Source organism: Danio rerio, chromosome 13, assembly GCF_052040795.2.
Source record: "Danio rerio strain M-AB ecotype USA chromosome 13, GRCz13ab, whole genome shotgun sequence".
In the NCBI taxonomy this organism is placed as follows: domain Eukaryota; kingdom Metazoa; phylum Chordata; class Actinopteri; order Cypriniformes; family Danionidae; genus Danio; species Danio rerio.
This window is the reverse complement of record NC_141033.1, coordinates 47,074,838-47,095,000: the sequence shown is the minus strand read 5'-3', so window position 1 is coordinate 47,095,000 and position 20,163 is coordinate 47,074,838. Positions and strand designations below refer to the sequence as shown.

Genomic DNA, 20,163 nt, shown 5'->3' with positions numbered 1-20,163 from the left:
TGCAATGCCCCCCACCCCACACGCACACACAATATTTTGTATGAATTTAAATGTATTATCATACAATTTCTAAAGATGTTTGGTGACTAAAACATTATTTTAATAAATTTAAATAATTATATAGTAAATATATTAATTAAAATAAATAAAACTAAATATCAGTTTAATATATCGGTTTTGTTCAAATGCGGCAAAATATATGACTTATGTTTACTGAGAAATGGATAAAAATATCTTTCAAAGTCGCGTGTACTTTTTTTTATTTATGTTAAGCACTGTATATATAATTAGTCATTTTCTAGGGGGAAAAACATTCCAAGTATCCAAAAATTAACAAATTCAATAGATTAAATATGGCAATAGCCAGAATTTGTGCAAATGAAAGATTTGTTTGCATCAGGGTCAGTGTAGAGTTTTTACTTAATTTTGAATACTTTATGATTATGGATTTGTTCAGATCTTTAAGCAAAAATGAATCCTGATCGTTCAGCAAACTTTAACATCAACCATCCAGTGTTTCCCAAATCACGTGTGAAATTCATAACCCTTCTTTCAGACTATACAAGTCTATATATATCCAAGTCAACGTTGTATACTGCTGCTATTCTAGCTGCTTCTGATTGTAATGGAGAGCAGTTTACATACAGTGACCTCCTGCGTTATTGCTCACTATTGGTGACGTTAAAGAAAAAGACCTAGATGTGTGGACACAGTGTGCGTTGTGTTATTAGCTGTCTAAATATTCCCAGACCGGTCGATAGCTCGTCTGCTAAGACAAATGACATGGTTACTAAAATCTTGCTAGAGCAAAATAAAAACTCTTAACAGCAGTCATTACTCTGGGAGGCCAATTAAACAAAAAAACAGCATCTCAGTGCAACGCCATCTGTAGACAACAGCCACCAGTGTGTGTGCGGTTTGTATTTATGTGTGTCGTCCCAAGAAAATCTAGGGCAATTAACAGAACAGTCGGAGCATGAGCAATTATAGAATGGCTGTTTTGGTCGATCCAGAGAGAGTGTGTGGTCCCTCTGAGTCTCTCCTCTGGAATTCTTATCCCGTTCGGAGGTGGCGACCCGGGAAGTGCTCGGATGGTTAGTGACCCCCGTCACCCAGCGGAGTTCGGCTCTCAGAGCTTTTGCCTGGGGTTTTTAATTAAAACTGCACCCCAGTTCAAAGCACTCCGAAGGTTCTTGGTACTGAGCCAGTAGGGTTGACTAAATATCTCATTTCCTGCTGCGGGGCAGAGACGAGGAAGGGCCGAGTGTAATTAGCCGATATGAGGAAGAGGAGGCTGCAGGTGTGTGCCGAGTCTGGAGGTTTGGGAATCCGTCCCTGATCTGCTTTCTCATTCAAAGGGTGTTTATTAAAAACGCCTGCAACCGCTGATCTCGGGACTGTTTAATTGGAGACTCCTGTAGTCGTTAAGGAACAAACACAAATGAGAAGTCTCTTTAATATATCATCATTTCTCCTAGAATATGAGTGCGATTAATTGGAGAGTCTGGTCATATAAATATTGAAATTTTCCGCTTGCGGCAAGCTTCAAAAGTGACTCCATGAATTTTTGTGTGTCTAGTTAGACAAGTAAAAAAAAAACATGCACCTTGTGTTTTATAAAATGTCTGAGTGTGTTTATGTGCAATAATTGACCTGTTTAAATTTTGTGCCGGCATCCTAAAGATGCTTCTCATATGGAGAATGAAGTCACATGCATTGCTCAGGTATGACTTCCACAGAGTGTAAAAAGCTTGATGGTTCTGTGAGTCTCGTCTATCAAATCTGATCTTTTTTTTTTGTATTTTCTATTGAATTCAAGTCAGGTGATTGGGTGGGCCATTCTACAGCTTGATTTTCTTTCTCTGAAAGCATTTGAGAGTTTCCTTGGCTCTGTTTTGGATTATTGTCCTGCTCAAATGTCCACCATGGGTTTATCTTCATTGGACTGAAGTAGCTTATATTCATTTACAGCGAGGAAGGGGAGAGAGTATATATATATATATATATATATATATATATATATATATATATATATATATATATATATATATACAACAGTTCTGTCTGGTTCTCAAGTCTGATTGGCTGTTAGCTGTGCGATATTCTATAATATCGGAACTCCTACAGCCTCTTTACCCTTTTTGTATTACTCCGCCCACATACAGCCAGCAAAAAGCAGACACTACAGATCTAAAGCTTAAAAGATGCAAGCTCAACTGTTTAACTGTCAGCTTATGATTTGAATCCGGAAGAAAGTAGTTCCTCATACAAAAGGGTTTTTGAGACTCTCCATGTTTGATTTTGTTTTTATATACACAATTATGCCGTCACACTGTTGTATAAATGCAATATCACACTCGTAGCAGTGCGATATGGCTGTATATTGCACTGGTGGGGACACTAAGGCACTCGGCCTGCGGCCTCGTGCCAACGCACGCCTCCCACCAGTGCCGATATACAGCCATATCGCACTGCTACTCGTGTGATATTGCTCATATATATATATATATATATATATATATATATATATATATATATATATATATATATATTCTTTTTTCAAAACAGTACAGAACTAAACAAACAAACAAACAAACAACAACTACAAATTCAAAAGAAAATGGAAACAAAAAAGACTGTACAATGCAAGTGTCAAAGGTCACTGAATACAATCTTATTTACATTTGTATTTATAGTTGATAAAATATGGTTGCTCTATAAAATTTTGATTGCATATCAAAGATCAACAGGCTCCAGATATATATAAAATAAAAGCACCACAATAAAATTAAAACAATACATTTCTTCTCAACCATTTACTCCAGTATGCAGAAGGAAAGTGTCAGTATTTCCATATCATACATCTCTTTTACAATATCATGCCATTCACCTATAGTTAGAAGATCTTTCTTGAACAATTTTTTTGTAATTGCCTTTTTGCTGGTTATTAGTAGTGTATTAAGAAGATATGCGTCATTTTTTGGTATTTTTGAAGAGTAAATTCTCAGGTACATAGTTTTTAACTTCATTCCAGATTCAATCCCATTATTGCTTTTATCTCTTTATTCAAATCTTGCCAATAGGTGTGGATAATAATTAAAATCACAAAATATGTGGAAATGATCAGCCAATGTATTTCCACATTTTCACCAGCATTCACCTTTTTTGATCTCTAGTTTGAAAGTATTTTATTTTAGGTGTCTTAAAGAACCTGATTACATTTTTTCCAAATAAGTCCCCTCCTTGAACCTGAATTAATTGTGATCATCTGTGTTTCCCAAATAGTTAACCATTGCTCATTTGTTATTTAAAATGTTATACTCTATTTATGTTTTTCTGTATGTTATTGTGTGCATTTAAGTATAATGCAACTTTGATTTCTGCAGTTTTGTGTTTTATAAATGCCTCTGTTGTAGTAATGAGGATCTAATGAGCAGCACTATTGAGAAACATTCCAGAGGCATTAAAAAGTAATGAGAATTCTGGGTTAAATTGTGCTTAATAGTCATGGAAATAATAGCATAATTTTAATGGTCCTGAAATAGGCTTCATTTTCTTGAAGCAAAATATATAGTAATTGGAGTGAAATGTGACCTTTTCTTGACAGGTTTCATAAGATTCACCCATTAAATTGTACAAGAAGTTAAGTAAAGAGGATATTGACTGGTGCATATAAACAGTGACCTTTGACCCTCAACATTGTGACCTTTAGAGAAACCCAAGTGAATGTTAGAGAACGTAGATCTTTTCATATTGACTGAAGATATCAGATGGCTTCTGCCACAGGCTTTAGCATATTATTTACCTCAGATAGACTTCATTCAGATACAAACAGTTCAGATTATTGTGAAATTCAGGTGATAAGAAGATATTTTATTCTTCAGGGACTGCAAGGGAACAGGGTAAAACGAAATAGTTTCCACCATACTTCCCCAGTTGATTGTTTACATTTAGATTTACAAATATTTTTAATATATTTTCTAATTAAAGTTGCATTTTTTAATACAAAAATATGAATATTGGATGAAGTCAGATTTAAAATCCTTTCTTTCTTTCTTTCTTTCTTTCTTTCTTTCTTTCTTTCTTTCTTTCTTTCTTTCTTTCTTTCTTTAATTGTTTTTGTTTCTGTTTATTTTTCTTCCTTTCATTTTGCTTTTCTTTCTTTCTTTCTTTCTTTCTTTCTTTCTTTCTTTCTTTAATTCATCCATTTCTCCACCTATTTATCCATTTATCCATCAATTTCTCCATTCATTTATCCACCTGTTAATCATCCTGCCATTTATCAATTTATCTATCAATTTCTCCATTTCTCAATCTATTTCTTCTTTTCTCCATTTCTCAATTTCTTCATCTAGTAATCCTTTTATCCATCCGTTTATTCATTTATCCATCCATTTATCCATTTCTCGATTTAATCATCAATTTATCGGTTTATTTACGTATTTAATCATTTATCAATCCATTTATTCATGTGTCCATTTACTTAGCAATTTATCCATCCATTTATCCCTTTATCCATGCATTTATACATTTATCCATCCATTTATCCAGCAATTTATCCATCCATTTATCCCTTTATCCATGCATTTATACATTTATCCATAAATTTATTCAGCAATTTATTTATTCATTTGTCCATTTATATATCCATTTATCCAATTGTCTATCTATTTATCCATTTATTTATCAGTTTATCCATTTATCCACCCATTTATCCATCTATTTATCAATTTACCTGTTTATTGATCCATTTATCCAATTGTCCATCTATTTATCCACTTATCCATCTATTTATCAATTTATCCATCCATTTATTCATTTATCTATCCATTACACTGGTATTTATCCATGTATCCATCTGTTTTTTCATTTATTTATCTATTTATTCATTTATTTTTTTACAAAGGATATCTTGGAAATTTCAACAGTTCGTAATTCAGAAAATAGCTACAAAACATCTGCAAAATAACATTATATATAGAATTTATCGAAATCATATATATATATATATATATATATATATATATATATATATATATATATGTATATATATATATATATATATGTAGAACAAAAAAGTAGAATAAAATGTTGTATTCAATCAGGCATATTAAGCAATACCATTTCCCTCATATGTAAACACATTCAGCATAGATTTGGTTTGACTTATAAAAATCCTTCTGACACATACATGTATGGCTCATTTTGAGAAAAAATGCTGTTAGAATCTTTAAACACAAATAGATTTGACACGAGAAACAATTGAATGTGTAGTCAGCATGTTTTCTTTTAATATCCGCAAAAAAGAATGAACATGAATAGCTCAAAAGCCCACAACCTTAAAATTGACAGGCATGTGAATAAAAAAATAATTGAAAAAAGTGCAATATCTCACGTTTGGTGCCTGATGATATTACAGTATAGTCACACTGGCATCTGCTCAACATCCTCATTTTTAAATGTGAGTAAAGTCATATCTAAGAAATAACAAAAAGAAGCATGTCAGTTATTCTGAGACCGAACAATCACATCCAATTATCCGATCTTTATCAGAACGCATCTACAAAATGTAAATAGCCTACATTTAACGCAAATGTAAAAGTCATTGATACAGAAAGTTATTCATATTCACATTCATCCAGAGTGAGCTGAATTTTCAATAAGGCCTTCCTGTGGATTGACAGCAGGTGCATTGTGGATCTGTGCCCCCAGACCAGCCAGATGGAGGCAAAAGCTCATGTTTATAAGAACAGGTTTATGCTATTATGCAGATAATCCTGCAATCTGAGCTGTAATGATATGATGCAGAGGCATGCATTACAGAATAAAGGACACACTCTCCATTCCTTCCTCACTCTATCCATGAGTGTGTGTGTGTGTGTGTGTGTGTGTGTGTGTGTGTGTGTGTGTGTGAGAACAGCTACAGAATTGTTGACACTGATTTGTTGGGAATGTAAACAGAATGAGATTGAAAGCTGTGGAAAAAAACATAGGCCATTCTGGATCATTCACATGTGTTCATTATATCCAAATGTGCTGCTAACAGTCATGTGATGCTCCATTTCAGGCAATATGAAGTGTAGTAAATAATTCAGAAGATGCTGGTGGGATCAAACAGCAGCGTCTGCCTGTGTTTGTGCTCTTCTGAATTCAGAAAAGTGTGTGTGTTTGTGTGTGTTGTGGGTTTATCAGTACAATACCATCATTCCTACATTTTAACTATGACAAAAGGGTCACACTTTAAAATAAGGTTCATTAGTTAATGTTAATTAATGCATTTACTAACATAAACAACCAATAAACAATACATCTACTACTGCATTTGTTCATGTTAGTTAACGTTAGTTAATGAAAATACAGTCGTTCATTGTTAGTTCATGTTAACTCATGGTGCATTAACTAATGTTAACAAGCATGGACTTGAATGTTAATAATGCATTAGTAAATGTTCAATTATGATTAATAAATGCTGTACAAGTGTTGTTCATGATTAGTTCATGTTAGTAAATGCATTAACTAATGAACCCTATTGTAAAGTGTTACCGACAAAAGTGATCATTAAAATGGCATACAGAAACTTAAGGGTTGTTTTATTAATATGTCATGAACTACTATGAACTAATATGAACTGTCTTTTTAAGAGAGTGTTTCTAAACCATGTTCTTGGAGGACCACCAGCACTGCACATTTCTATGTCTCTAACCAAACACACCTGACTCAGATCATCAGCTCATTAGCAGAGTCTGAAAGACCTGTAATGGGTGTGACAGACCAAGGAGACTTGTAAAACATGCAGTTTTGGTTGTCCTCCAGGAACGTGGTTGAGAAACACTGCATTAAGTCATGATGATTTTAGAATATTATCAATACTGAAAATAGTAGAAATGTGCTTTAATATATTGTGGTTGGAAACCTTGATTATTTCAGAATTTCTTGGACAGATTTATTCATTTATTTTATTTTTTTGGTAAACTGTCCCTTTAAGACATGATGATTTCCCCTCCAAAGAATTTTTTTAGAGAATTATCAATGCTAAAAAAAAATAGAAAATATGCATTAAAATACACTCGTTGGAAACCTTGATTATCTCAGCATTTCTTAGAAAGCTCAGAAGAACATTTCAGATCAATATAATACATCTTGCCTAATTAAAGGTTAAAAGTATTACAATAAATAAGAACACAATATATTTCCCTCAGCCTTTTGAACAGTATTTTTCATGCTTGATGCAAAGCTTTGTGAAGAATAAATATGTTGCTTTTATAGAGCTTCACACACACACACACACACACACACACACACACACACACACACACACACACACACACACACACACACACACACACACACACACAGCGTCACACAAAAAATCAATGGTTCTGCTCATTGGTGTATTGGGTCGGGTCAGTGTGTCATTCATGATTTTCTCCTCTGGCCTTTGGTCATCAGATGAGCTCCAGAGCGTCTAATAGAATTGAGTGATAATTTGACATGGTCATTGTGGTGCGGTTTAGCGCGCTGGCAGATTAATCTCCGTGGAATTGGCAGGGAATTCCCTACGGATCAGCACATTTCCCAGACCAGCTCTCTCAGACGGATGTGATGTTTTCATTTGGAGCTTCATACTGCTGGTGAATTTACTCAAGCATTATACTTAGAGTTCTTTCTGACCCTGAGGAAAATCCATTCATGTGCGCTCTTACAAACACACACACACACACACACACACACACACACACTTGTACAGCTATCTTTATGGGGACTTCCTATAAACGTAAGGATTTTTTTACTGTAAAACATATGACTTTTTTTATTTGCGGGGGTAAAAGTAGAGATTTTGTGGATATTTTTTTTCAAAACTTATGAAACTGTTTGCTTCAATCGTTGTTTTTGCTGTGAAATGACACAAAAAAGGCATAGTTCACCCAAAAATGGAAATGAATCACTTATTTTAGACAATAGTAGGTGTTTTCACTGCAAAAAAATGATTTTCTTAGAGTTTGTATCTTGTTTCTAGTCCAAATACCTAAAACATCTTAAATCTTAAATCTTAAAGCTAAACCTATTGTCTTGTTTTAAGAAATACTGTACCGAAATTAAGTAAGTTTTTCCTTAAAACAAGCAAAATAATCTGCCAAAGTGGTAAGCAAAATTTTTTTACTTACCCCTGTAATGTGAAGTGATGCTGACAACAGAAGTGGGGATCAAAATGCAGGTTTATTAGAGAGGTCAGGTAAGCAACGGTCAACACAGGGCAAACAGATGTATCCGGGCAATCCAGAGTCGTGGTCAAAACACAGGCAGATGATCAGAAGGCAGGCAGCAGACAGGAATAAACGGATAAACAAGACGAGGATCAAAACAAGGCAAAGCAAGACAAAGGAGATGCGTTGTAATGTCACAAATACAGTAAACAAGACTCAGCCACATAAATAGATCCAGCTGGAATTTAGATTATGTGTCTCTGACAGGGGAAACAGTGTATCAAGGAGTATGTGGAGGACTTCATTAATTAACATCTTTGGATGAGGTATGTTTAATGAGCTTTTTTTGTGGTGGGCTATCTGAACCTCTATATTGCTCTATGTCATTGCACAGTCCATTGGACTTTAGGAAAATATATTGATTGGGCCTTAAATGTGTCTGGGTGAAAGGAAAGCAAGACCCACTTGCAATGGGGCTTTCTGCTCAACCCAGGAATAATATAATGCTGGCATCTCCTGTACTCATGTCCCCTGTTCACCAACCCAGACCACAGCTGGTTCACAAAATGGCCGCCTCCAGTTCTCCAGCTCACAATCTGCCATTAAATGGACTACATGTTCCATTCATGCACCACTCACACTCCTGGCCTACGTCCCTATTATTGCAGACAGGCACAGCTGAAGCTACTCATGTACTGATTACTCTGACTATTTATACAGCACACACACACACTTCTGAGTCTTGTTATACTGAACTGTGAACATTACAATGTGTGTTCCTTGGCCTCTGTGTTTGAACCTTGCTTTGTTTTTTTTTTTGTTTTTTTAGATTGTCTGCTGCCTGCCTTTTGTCCATCTGCCTGTTTATTGACCACCACTGTGGATTGCCCGTTTACATCTGTTTGCTCCTGTGTTGACTATTGCTTGCCTGTTCATCCTGCTAATAAACCATGAATTTGGATTCGCACCCCCCCTTGTCAGCGTCCACTTCACATTACAACCCTATTGGCAGATTATTTTGCTTGTTTAAAGGAAAAACTCACTTAATTTTGACATATTATTTCTGAAAACAAGACAATATGGTTTGCGTGTCTAGAAAAGGCTTTTTTATATAAGAATTTGTAGATATTTGGACGAGAAGACAGAAAACCGAGGTAAGAAAAGCTTTTTTTGCAGTGTTGAATGAAAATCTGTAACCATTGACTTCCATAGTAGGAAAAAAATATCTCTACCTCTAAAACCAACATTCACAGGAAACAATCTGCATTTTCACTTTTTCAAAGTACATTATTTTGTGTGATTTATGACCAAAAAAAAAAAAAGAAAAAAAAAATCCTTAGAAGAAAAATAACCCCTGCAATGTTAAAATTGACTGGTATTGCTATACTTGTGGGCATATTATTTTGGTCCACAAAACATGAAGTAAACAAGGCACATGCTCACACACACACTGGACTGTGTGTGAGGAGTCTATTAGACAGATTCCTCTTTATTGACCGAGCAGGGTGAGGTCAGAGTTCAGACTGTGTTACACAGCCACATAGATTTAACCTTCACCTCTGTATCCTGTGTGTGTGTTTGTGCTCTGAGTAGCTCTTAACAGCCTATGCTTCTCTCCGATTTGTATTCAATGTATTTATTTAAAATTTTTTTGGTATTATCTGCTGATTTTCATGTCATATATTTAATTTAATTATTGTGTAAAATAGTGGATCCCAAAGTGTGGTCGGGAGACAATAAAGGGGTGGGTGGGGGTTGGGGGGGGGTTGATTTCCGAAAATATTGTATATGTTATTAAACTATTAGAATTACTAGGGATGACCCGATCTAATCACGTGATTGGAAATCGGGCACAGTCACGCAATTTCAGACTTGATCAGAAGCTGATGTTACCTCCTACTCAGGACATACATATATATTTATATTTTTTAACACATGTATATTTGTAAATGTATAGAGTTAGACCTCTTTTTTGAAACAGCAATAGTGTTAGTTGCAGCAGACTGACTTAACAGCACAATGTTAAACTTTGACACCTTTACTGCACTCACGTACATTAAAAATAAGTGCCACGACTGAACATAAAGGAGCGATCTCCAAGTGGCAGTCTCCAAAGTTAAACCAAGAATTGTCTTGTGCTGTAAACATTGTGTCCATTATTCTCTTTAGTGAGGTTAATATTAAATTAAACAAATTAATAATGACTATAAAAACATAAGGTTGTTAGACTGTTACTTTGTTTGTGTTGTCAGTAAGCTTGTTTAATATCCTATTGGTGTGTGTGTGCACCATTGTGTGTAATGTTTGTATGTTTATAACCCCCTCCGAGGATAGTGGGTGTTGTGAGTCACTGGAAGTGTTATTTTGGGGGTCGCAGGCTGAAAAGTTTGGGAACCCCTGGTTTAAAACACATGAAATACAGTTAAAGTCTGAATCATTAGCCTGCATTATAAGCCCTCCTGTATATTTTTTCACCTCAATTTCTGTTAAACAGTGAGAAGATTTGTTTTAACACATTTCTAAGCATAATATATTTAATATCCCATTTACAGTAGCTTTTTCTAAATTTATTTAATCTTTGCCATGATGACAGTACATATTATTTTACTAGATATTTTTTCAAGATACTAGTATCCAGCTTTAAGAGTATAAAGGTTTAACTAGCTTAATTAGGCAATTAAGGGTAATTAGGCAAGTCTTTGTATAACAGTGGTTTGTTCCTGTTAACAAATAAAAAACAAATAGCTTAAGGGGGCTAATAATATTGACATTGAAATATATATTGAAATAAAAAAAAAAAAATTCATTAATTCATTTTCTTGTCAGCTTAGTCCCTTAATTAATCCGGGGTCGCCACAGCGGAATGAACCACCAACTTATCCAGCAAGTTTTTACGCAGCAGATGCCTTTCCAGCCGCATCCCATGTCTGGGAAACATCCACACACACTCATTCACACACACACACACACACACACACACACACACACACACACACACACACACACACACTACGGACAATTTAGCCTACTCAATTCACCTGTACCACATGTCTTTGGACTGTGGGGGAAACCGGAGCACCCGGAGGAAACCCATGCAAAGGCAGGGAGAACATGCAAACTCCACACAGAAACGCCAACTGAGCCGAGGCTCCAACCAGCGACCTTCTTGATGTGAGGCGAACGTGCTACCCACTGTGCCACTGCATCACCCTAAAAAAAATAAAAAATTACTTATTATTATAGGAAATACTGTGAAAAATTCCTTGCTCTCTTAAACATTGTTTGGGAAATATTTTAAAATGAAAATTCACAGGAGGTGTGCTCTGAGTAGCTCTTAACAGCTAACAATTATTATTTTTTTTTGTGTTGGTATTATCTGCTTATTTTCATGTCATATATTTAATTTAATTATTGTGTAAAATAGTGGTTCCCTAAGTGGGGTCGGGAGACAATGGGGGGGGGGGGGGGGGGGGGTGATGGGGGGTCGCTTGGTGATTTCCAAAAATATTGTATATGTTATTAAACTATTACAATTACTATAGATGACCACATCCAATCACATGATCGGAAATCGGGCCCAATCTGGGAAATAATTTTAACTTTAACTGTATTGATTTTATATCTATAAAATGAAAGTAACTGATATTTATTAAAACTCAAATTCAAATTGTATTTGTCTAATACACAGTACGATATGCAGTGACATGCTTCTAGTATCCGCATCCAAAATAAAGCACTAAAAGTAGTTCAAAAATGCCATGCATGCTATAGTGTATGTGCCAAATCTTCTGTTCAGTATTTTTTCTAAAGCCACACTCACATCAAGGACAACAGCTATAGCAATAACTACAGCAGTCAACATTTAAAATGGACGAAAACCATTGGTCAATGTTGTCCTAAATCTATTGATATACACCCACTCTTGGCTTTTCTTAAAAAAAAAATGTTTTGATCCACTTTAAATGTTCCTGTATAAAGTTTAAACTATACCATCTCAACACCCCACCAGCATTGTTAAAACAAATAATTAACTAGGGAATTTTTTTTTTTTGGATGATTTGTACAAAGGTAATATATTTTAATATATTAAGAAGACATGCAAATACACTGCAATAGAAACAAACAAACAATGTTGTTCTGAAATTCCAGAATCAGTCTGTCATGAGAATGATTCAGTTAAATACCTGAAACATCAGACATCCAAACACAAGAAAACACAGCAGTATTGCTATGTACATAATCTAAGCTACAACGTTTTCTATTGTTGCAAAAAAATAAAAATAAAATAATAATAATAAAAATAAAAGTGAATAAATGAATACAATTAAAACAATAAATAAATACATTAAAATATAAATTAAAATAAAATAAAATGTTAATTATTTAATATTTTTTCTCAATTTCTATTTTCAGAGAGATTTTTTTCAACTCATTTCTAAACAGTTTTAATAACAAATTTTTAATAAACAATTTATTTTATCTTTGCCATGATGACAGTATATTTAAGACACCTAGGGCGCAAATTAAAGGCTTAACTAGGGTTATTAGGTTAACTAATCAAGGTAGGGTAATTGAGCAATTGTATAACAGTGGTATGCTCTGTATTCATTGGAAAAATAATGCTTAAGTGGGCTAATAATATTGAACCAAAAAAACTTTGTTAAAAAAACTTTGTTAAAAAAATAACATCTGCTGTTTTAAAACAAATGAGACTTTCTCCAGAAGAAAAAAATATTATAGGAAATGCTGTGAAAAATTCTTTGCTCTGCTAAACATTATTTGGGAAATATTTTTAAAAAGTTACCGGAAGGCGAATCATTTTGACTTTAACTTTAAGTGATAGAATTGTTCTCTTGAGCATGTACGATGGGGATGTTGCTTTATTTACAGAAAACTGTTACAAAAAGAAAAATGGCACCCCCTCTCTACTAACCCAATCCCTGATTAACAAAGAGTAAAGAGTGTTTAACAAATTAGTATTGAAAACATAAACTTACAATCAAAAAGAGGTTAAAACAAAGGCTGTATGAGGTGGTCAACAGAATCAACAGAACTTAAACAAATTAAAGCTCCTAATCAACAAATAATGCTTAAAGGATTAAACAAAGCATATTTTTAAAGTCTCAAAAAGAGCCTCCACACACACACAAAAACACCACTGTTCCATTGGAGACAAGCTGCTTAAATGCCCACGACTTTACTCGTCCTCAAATCACTGAATGGGTCATTAGTGGCAGCAGGTGACGTTCATCATCACCTATTAGGGTGAAGCAGAGAAGGAGAGAAAGAAAATACAAAACAGAAACAAATACGTCCTGGGACGTAACAGCAATGCATCAATCTGGTATTCAGTTTTCAATTTTGTGCGAAAGTATTAGTTCATTAGTTCTTTAGTGGACGCATCGATTCTCAGAATTTGACTATGAGTTGGCAAAGCAGTCGTTCAGATCTCACTGTAATGGTGCAGATAATGTGGTGAAGGTACTGTAATCTCCACCTGCAGAACACTGGAAATAGCCATCTTGTTAGTGACCATGAGATCAAGATAATTGTGAGTTCAGAGAGCATTTACCTCTCAGATTGCTCCATTAAAAAGACTACATTTTCCAGTGTAAGTCAATTCTCTTTTTCCTTTCTTTTTGTGTCCTGCAGATCTGGATAAGCCTGTGCTCACGGTGCACCAGACGGTTGGTGATGTAAGAGGAAACTACTATCAGGAAAAAACAGTGTTTTTACGCTGTACAGTGAACTCCAACCCTCCTGCTCGCTTCATCTGGCAACGAGCAAACAATCCAATCGAACAGAGCAAAGACAACGGCGTGGACATCTATGAGCCTCTGTACACACAGGTACAACATACAAATTTGTCTTTGTGTCATGATTTATGATGGTTATATATGAAGATGGTTATGTCTTTTAGACCCTAACTTTACACCTGAAGCATACAGAATCACCATCATCATCATCATCATCCTTATATAATAATAATAATAATAATAATAATAATAATAATAATAATAATAATAATAATAGCGGTTCATTCCGCTGTGGCGACCCCAGATTAATAAAAGGACCAAGCCAAATAGAAAATGAATAAGTGAATGAATAATAATATATTTTTTGATTTATTTAGTTATTTGTTTATTAATCATTCATAATGTAATAAATATAAATATTGTATTATTTTTCTATATTGTAATATTTCTATAATAATTTATTTATTACAATATTTAGTAGGTTTAACATTTGTTGTTTGGCAAGTTATTTATTTATTTATTTATTTATTTATTCTTATCATTTTTGTTGTTGTTAGTAGTAGTGGTAGTAGTAGTAATATGACCATTAGGATTAATAATAATAATAATAATAATAATAATAATAATAATAATAGTAATAATGAATCAATGTTAATATTGTTATTATAAATGTAGTATATTTATTTATTTGGTATTGTTAATATAATTAATATAAATTTTGTATTATTTTTCATATTGTAATATTTCTATAATTGTTTGTTTATTGCAATTTTTAATAGGTTTAAAATGTGTTTATTAATTAATTAATTTATTATTATTATTATTATTATTATTATTATTAGTAGTAGTAGTAGTATTGTTATTATTAATAATAGTAACAAACATATATATATATATATAGATAGATAGATAGATAGATAGATAGATAGATAGATAGATAGATAGATAGATAGATAGATAGATAGATAGATAGATAGATAGATAGATAGATAGATAGATATGTGTGTGTGTGTGTGTGTGTATATATTATTGGTTTATATTACTATAATATTATATAATATATATTATAAAGTATAATATTTCAAATATATTTCTATAATTATTATTTTGTTACACAATTTAGTAGGTTTATTATTGTTTTAGGCAAGTGATTATTATTATTATTATTATTATTATTATTATTAGTAGTAGTAGTAGTAGTATTAGCATTATTATTATTAGTTATAGTATTTTAAAATAAATAATAATAATAAATATTATTTTAGGTGTATTATGGTGTTTTCATTTATGTTTTTTTTTATTCCTTTCTTTATATCTATAGGCTTTGTAGACTTGTAAGGAAAACAGATTATTCCAAAGCCCAAGAATAGTCTTTCTTTTCTTTTCTTTTCTTTTCTTTTCTTTTCTTTCCCTTTCTCCTTGTGTTTGTTGCAAAGTTTGTCAAATTTACAAACTTTTGGAAACAATTTTGTAGTAAATCCACCCACGTCCACACACAGCTGGGCAGTATGCAAAAATTCCTCAGTATAGGCTTTTTATTCCCTAAAACAGAAAGTTAGATTAATTAAAGTTGATAATCATTTGAATAGCGAATAACCACAGGGGGCCTGGCCAATCACAGGGAAACGCACTCAATAAATCAGCAATCCATCAGTGATGAATTCATAATCTGAGCACTTATTATTAAAGAGCCGTTTGAGGAAGGTGGGATGGATGGAGATTGATGGCTTTGCTGTTAATAATGAGGATTATTCATTTGCCTGATGGACTCAGTCAAAAGAATTAGAGAAATTTATAAATCCGGATTTTATTCTCTCTTTATCACGCACACAAAGCCTCCGACATCGCACTGAAATATAAGTGATGTTCCCAGGAAACCTTTTGTGGCCCATTTGTGTCCAAATTAATTATTACTGACAGGATTAACAGGATACCAACTATAGCCACATTATTTAGCCACACACACACACATTGCATTGGAAAGTTTTAGGAGTGTTGAAATAAAGAGGAACTGCCAAAATTATTGTCTTGTGTGTGTGCGTGCGTGTGTGTGGACTGACTCTCCTAAAATTGCGATGCTTTAACAGATAATTGGAGGATGATTGGCAAATGTCATGTGGTTTTCATTATGTTTAAATGCCTGCTCTGTCAAACAGAAGACATGTCTTTAGTGTGATAAACAGTTGAAACCAGAAGTTTACATACACTGAATAAAAAGGCACATAACCATTTAAAAAAAAGTCAAATGTTAATGTGACTAAACTTTTTTCTCTTTTATATTAGTTAGGATTATCAAATTTGTTTCTGTTATGCTTAATAGCAGAATAATGATATATATATATATATATATATATATATATATATATATATATATATATATATATATATATATATATATATATATATATATATATATATATATTATTATTTTTTTTTATCATTTTTTTTTTTTTAGAAATTGTTATAACTTTTCTTGAAAGTCAAGTTTACATACAATAAGATCATTATGCCTCTGAAAAAGCTCAGATGATGGTGTCAAGGTTTTGGAAGTTTCTGATTGGCTAATTGACAACATTTGAGTTAATGTGAGGCACAACTGTAGAATAGTATTTAAAGAAAAGCTCAAACACACTGCTTCCTTGTGTGACAACATGGGAAAATCAACAAGCCTGAATCAACAAAAAAGCCAAATTACAATTTGCTAAATTACACTGGGAAAAAGACTAATTTTTGGAGACATTTCCTGTGCGCTGATGGAACTAAGATTGAACTGTTTGGCCATAATGACCAGTGTTACATTTGGAGGACAAAGGGGAAAGCTTACAAGACTAGGAACACCATCCCAACTGTGAAGTATGGGGGTGGCAGTATAATGTTGTGGGGCTGTTTTGCTGCAGGAGGGACCGGTCCACTTCACAGCATACAGTAGATGGCATCATGAAGAAAGAACATTATGTAAAAATAGTGAAGCAACTCTCAAGATATCAGCCAGGAAATTAAATCTTGGCCACAAATGGGTCTTCCAAACAGACCATGACCCTAAGCATACTGCCAAATTAGTTAAAATGTGCTTTAAGGACAGCAGAGTGAAGGTTTTGGAGTGGCCATCACAAAGCCCTGATCATAATCCTATAGAAAATGTGTGGGCAGAGTTGAAAAAGCTTGTGCGAGCAAAGACAGTCAACAAATCTGACTCAGTTACACCAATTCTGTCTGGAGGAATGGGCAAAAAGCTTGTGGAAGGATACCCGAAACATTTGACCAAAGTTATACAGTTTATAAGCAAAGCTAAAAAAATAACAAGGAAATGTCTGTAAACTTTTGACTGTCTAAATAATAAAAAAAATTACAAAAAAAAAATCTCTCATTATTCTGTCATTTAGTAAATGTAAATCATTTAGGTAATCCTAACAGACCTAAAATAGTAAACATTTCGTATGATTTACCTTTAAAAATGCTTATGTTTCTTTTTAAGAGTGTATGTAAACTTCTGGTTTCAACTGTATGTTTACTATGTGTATGTTTTCAGGGGGAGACGAAGGTGCTGAAACTAAAGAATCTCCGGCCCAAGGATTTTTCTGATTACACTTGTCTAGTGTCCGTACGCAACGTGTGTGGTATTCCAGACAGCTCCGTCACCTTTCGGCTCACCAACACCACCAGTGAGTTTTCAGCCATTAATAACATACTTTGCGTAATTGGTAACACTTTTAAATAACGACTCATAAAGTAATTTATTTACTAACATGAACAAACAATTAGCAATACATTTATTATAGTATTATTCACCTGTGTTATTATTAAGTTAAATAATGTTAGTTCATGTTAACTCACAGTGCATTAGTTAATACTAACAAGCACAACTGTGGGTGTCAATAATGCCTTAGTAAATGTTGAACTATGATTCAAAATGCTTCACATGATTATTTATGCTTAGTTTATAATAATAAATGCATTAACTAATATTAACTAATGGACCATTATTCAAAAGTGCTACCACTTAAGTTATTATCCACTCTGTGGAACATGGTCTCATCACAAACAAATACACAGCACATATACAGTTAGGGATGGCTGAAGTGAAACTGACGTTTTGACACAGTGTCCAGATCCTGAAGCGCAAGTGTTTCGAAACACTGCACTGAAGCATGATCCAAAACACCCAAGTCACATGACTAAAGTGTTTTAAAAACACCAGAGGCCTCATGTATCAACACAAAAACTTTGCGTACGCCAAATTTCATGCTCAAAATTGCTCACGTTTGGATTTACTAACGATGAACTTAACGTGGGAATGTGCGCAGCTCCACGCCAGCTTTTTGGCTGGCGTACGCACATTTTTTTTGTGCGTGTCTGTTTTATTTCCATTGGCGACTCCTAGAGGCAGTTGTGTTAAATTCCTCTCTACAAAGTGTCTGAGACTTGCAATGGCAGCTGTATGAGACGGGTTCATCTAGCAGGTATATAAGGTTTCCACAACATACAGTTGACCAGCCAAACATTAAAGCACAATTTGCAGCGGTCGCCAGTTTTCCCAATGTAATCTGAGCTATCTACTGCACACACATTGCTATTAAGACACTATCTGAAGATGAATTTGCATGCGTGAATCAGAAACATTTCCATTCAATAAATGTGCAAATAAAATATGATGCACAAACTTATTAATGATTCCTACTTGTCTTTCTCGTGATAAATAGTTGGCAAAATCTTATATGTAGTGGGGGAAAAAAGAAGAAAGAGTTCATCAGACGCTGGATTCGAACCGAGTTCATGCTCGAACGTGTCAAAACAAGTTGCTATGCGTCTTACGAGCTGCGCCACTGAGACTATTAGTAGAACTGCAACATTTTTCACCTATAAATCTCACTATTTCTTTTTTTGATTAACTCAGTGCGATGTTCAGACCCAACTGTGTTAACCGCATCAGCTTAACTCTCCCACTCTATTTTTTTCTTTTGTTGTTAATTCCGGAGGACAAACTTGCAAATAACACCGCTTTTCTCCGGTCTACCTCTGAAAGCAGCACCTACAATTCACATTTTGTTCAAAGTTTCTCTTTTTGCTTGATTTTGTCATTGCTTTTTCGTTGAGTTTTGCCATTAGCATAGTCATTAGCATATTCATACGGGGGAGGAGGCAGGGAGGAGTTTTGCGCTCGTGCATGTTGCGCTCAGTTTCACGTTCATTCAGATGTACAAAAAAATATGCGTGAGATTCGGCATACGCAGTGTTTTAAACATCTGAATTTTTTTCTACGTACGCACATTTACAGCTTTGTGCGTACGCAATGTTTTAGTATGATTTCCACGCAAGTTTTTGTACATGAGGCCCCTGGTCACTTGACTAAAGCGATTCAAAGCATTGATCAGTTCAGAAGCGTTTCGAGACCTGGCGAATCTGCATTTGACTACCAGGGTCAAATGAATCTTCTGTATAGTTTGGCCTAGTGGACTGTGCGTGTGCACGCTGTTACTTTGCATCAAACGACTTTTGGGTTCGAATCCCGACTTGTACAAATACTTCAAAATCATGGTTTTATGTGTTTTAATCATGTTTCTGTTTTATGGTGTTGTCTAATTTTTGTAACACTGTAAAACAATAAATAATATTTTTACAGTACTCTGATGGTTGGGTTTAGGGTTTGGGTAGATGTTAATAAAATACAATAAATGGGAAATTTAATGAATAATAGAAATAATTCTTGTGAACTTCTCGCCACAAATGTGTCTGATCTAGCAACAACCCTGTTTCATGACCAAAACAAGACAAATTTTTCACAGTGTTTATTCGTATGTCAGACCAATGTTGAAACAAAACCATACAAGAACAAAGCATTACCAACTGGTATAAAATAGCTGTATCAACCTGGAATCGAACCCACTATCCCAGCATGGTAGTCAAAAATCCTAACCACTCCACCTAATCAATTGAATGTTGAGGCCTGCAAAGTGGGGTTTAATACCTCAATTTGCTCAACTGTTCTTTGCTGAAACTGTTTCAGTGCAATACATTAAAAAATGACCACTAGGTGTCAACGTAGAGTGGAGTTTCAAAACGTTTCGAAGCTTTGACACATTTGCTTCGACTGTTTCAGGGTTTCATGAAGCCTTGCTATACAGTTGACACCAGAAGTTTACATACACTGTATAAAAAGGCACAAAACCATTAAAAAAAAAAAATTAATGTGACTAAACTTTTTC

At 34.0% G+C, this 20,163-nt stretch overlaps 1 protein-coding gene across 2 annotated transcripts in view; it reads left to right on the top strand.

Annotated features, from left to right (window-relative positions):
* The window catches only part of mdga1 (MAM domain containing glycosylphosphatidylinositol anchor 1), a 409,026-nt gene that overhangs the window by 200,846 nt on the left and 188,017 nt on the right, over nt 1-20,163 (top strand). For both annotated transcript variants that reach the window (XM_087279741.1, XM_087279742.1), the window contains exons 5-6: nt 13,857-14,053; nt 17,490-17,622. In XM_087279741.1, coding sequence (XP_087135867.1) covers nt 13,857-14,053; nt 17,490-17,622 — 330 coding nt within the window. The remainder of the gene's footprint in view (nt 1-13,856; nt 14,054-17,489; nt 17,623-20,163) is intronic.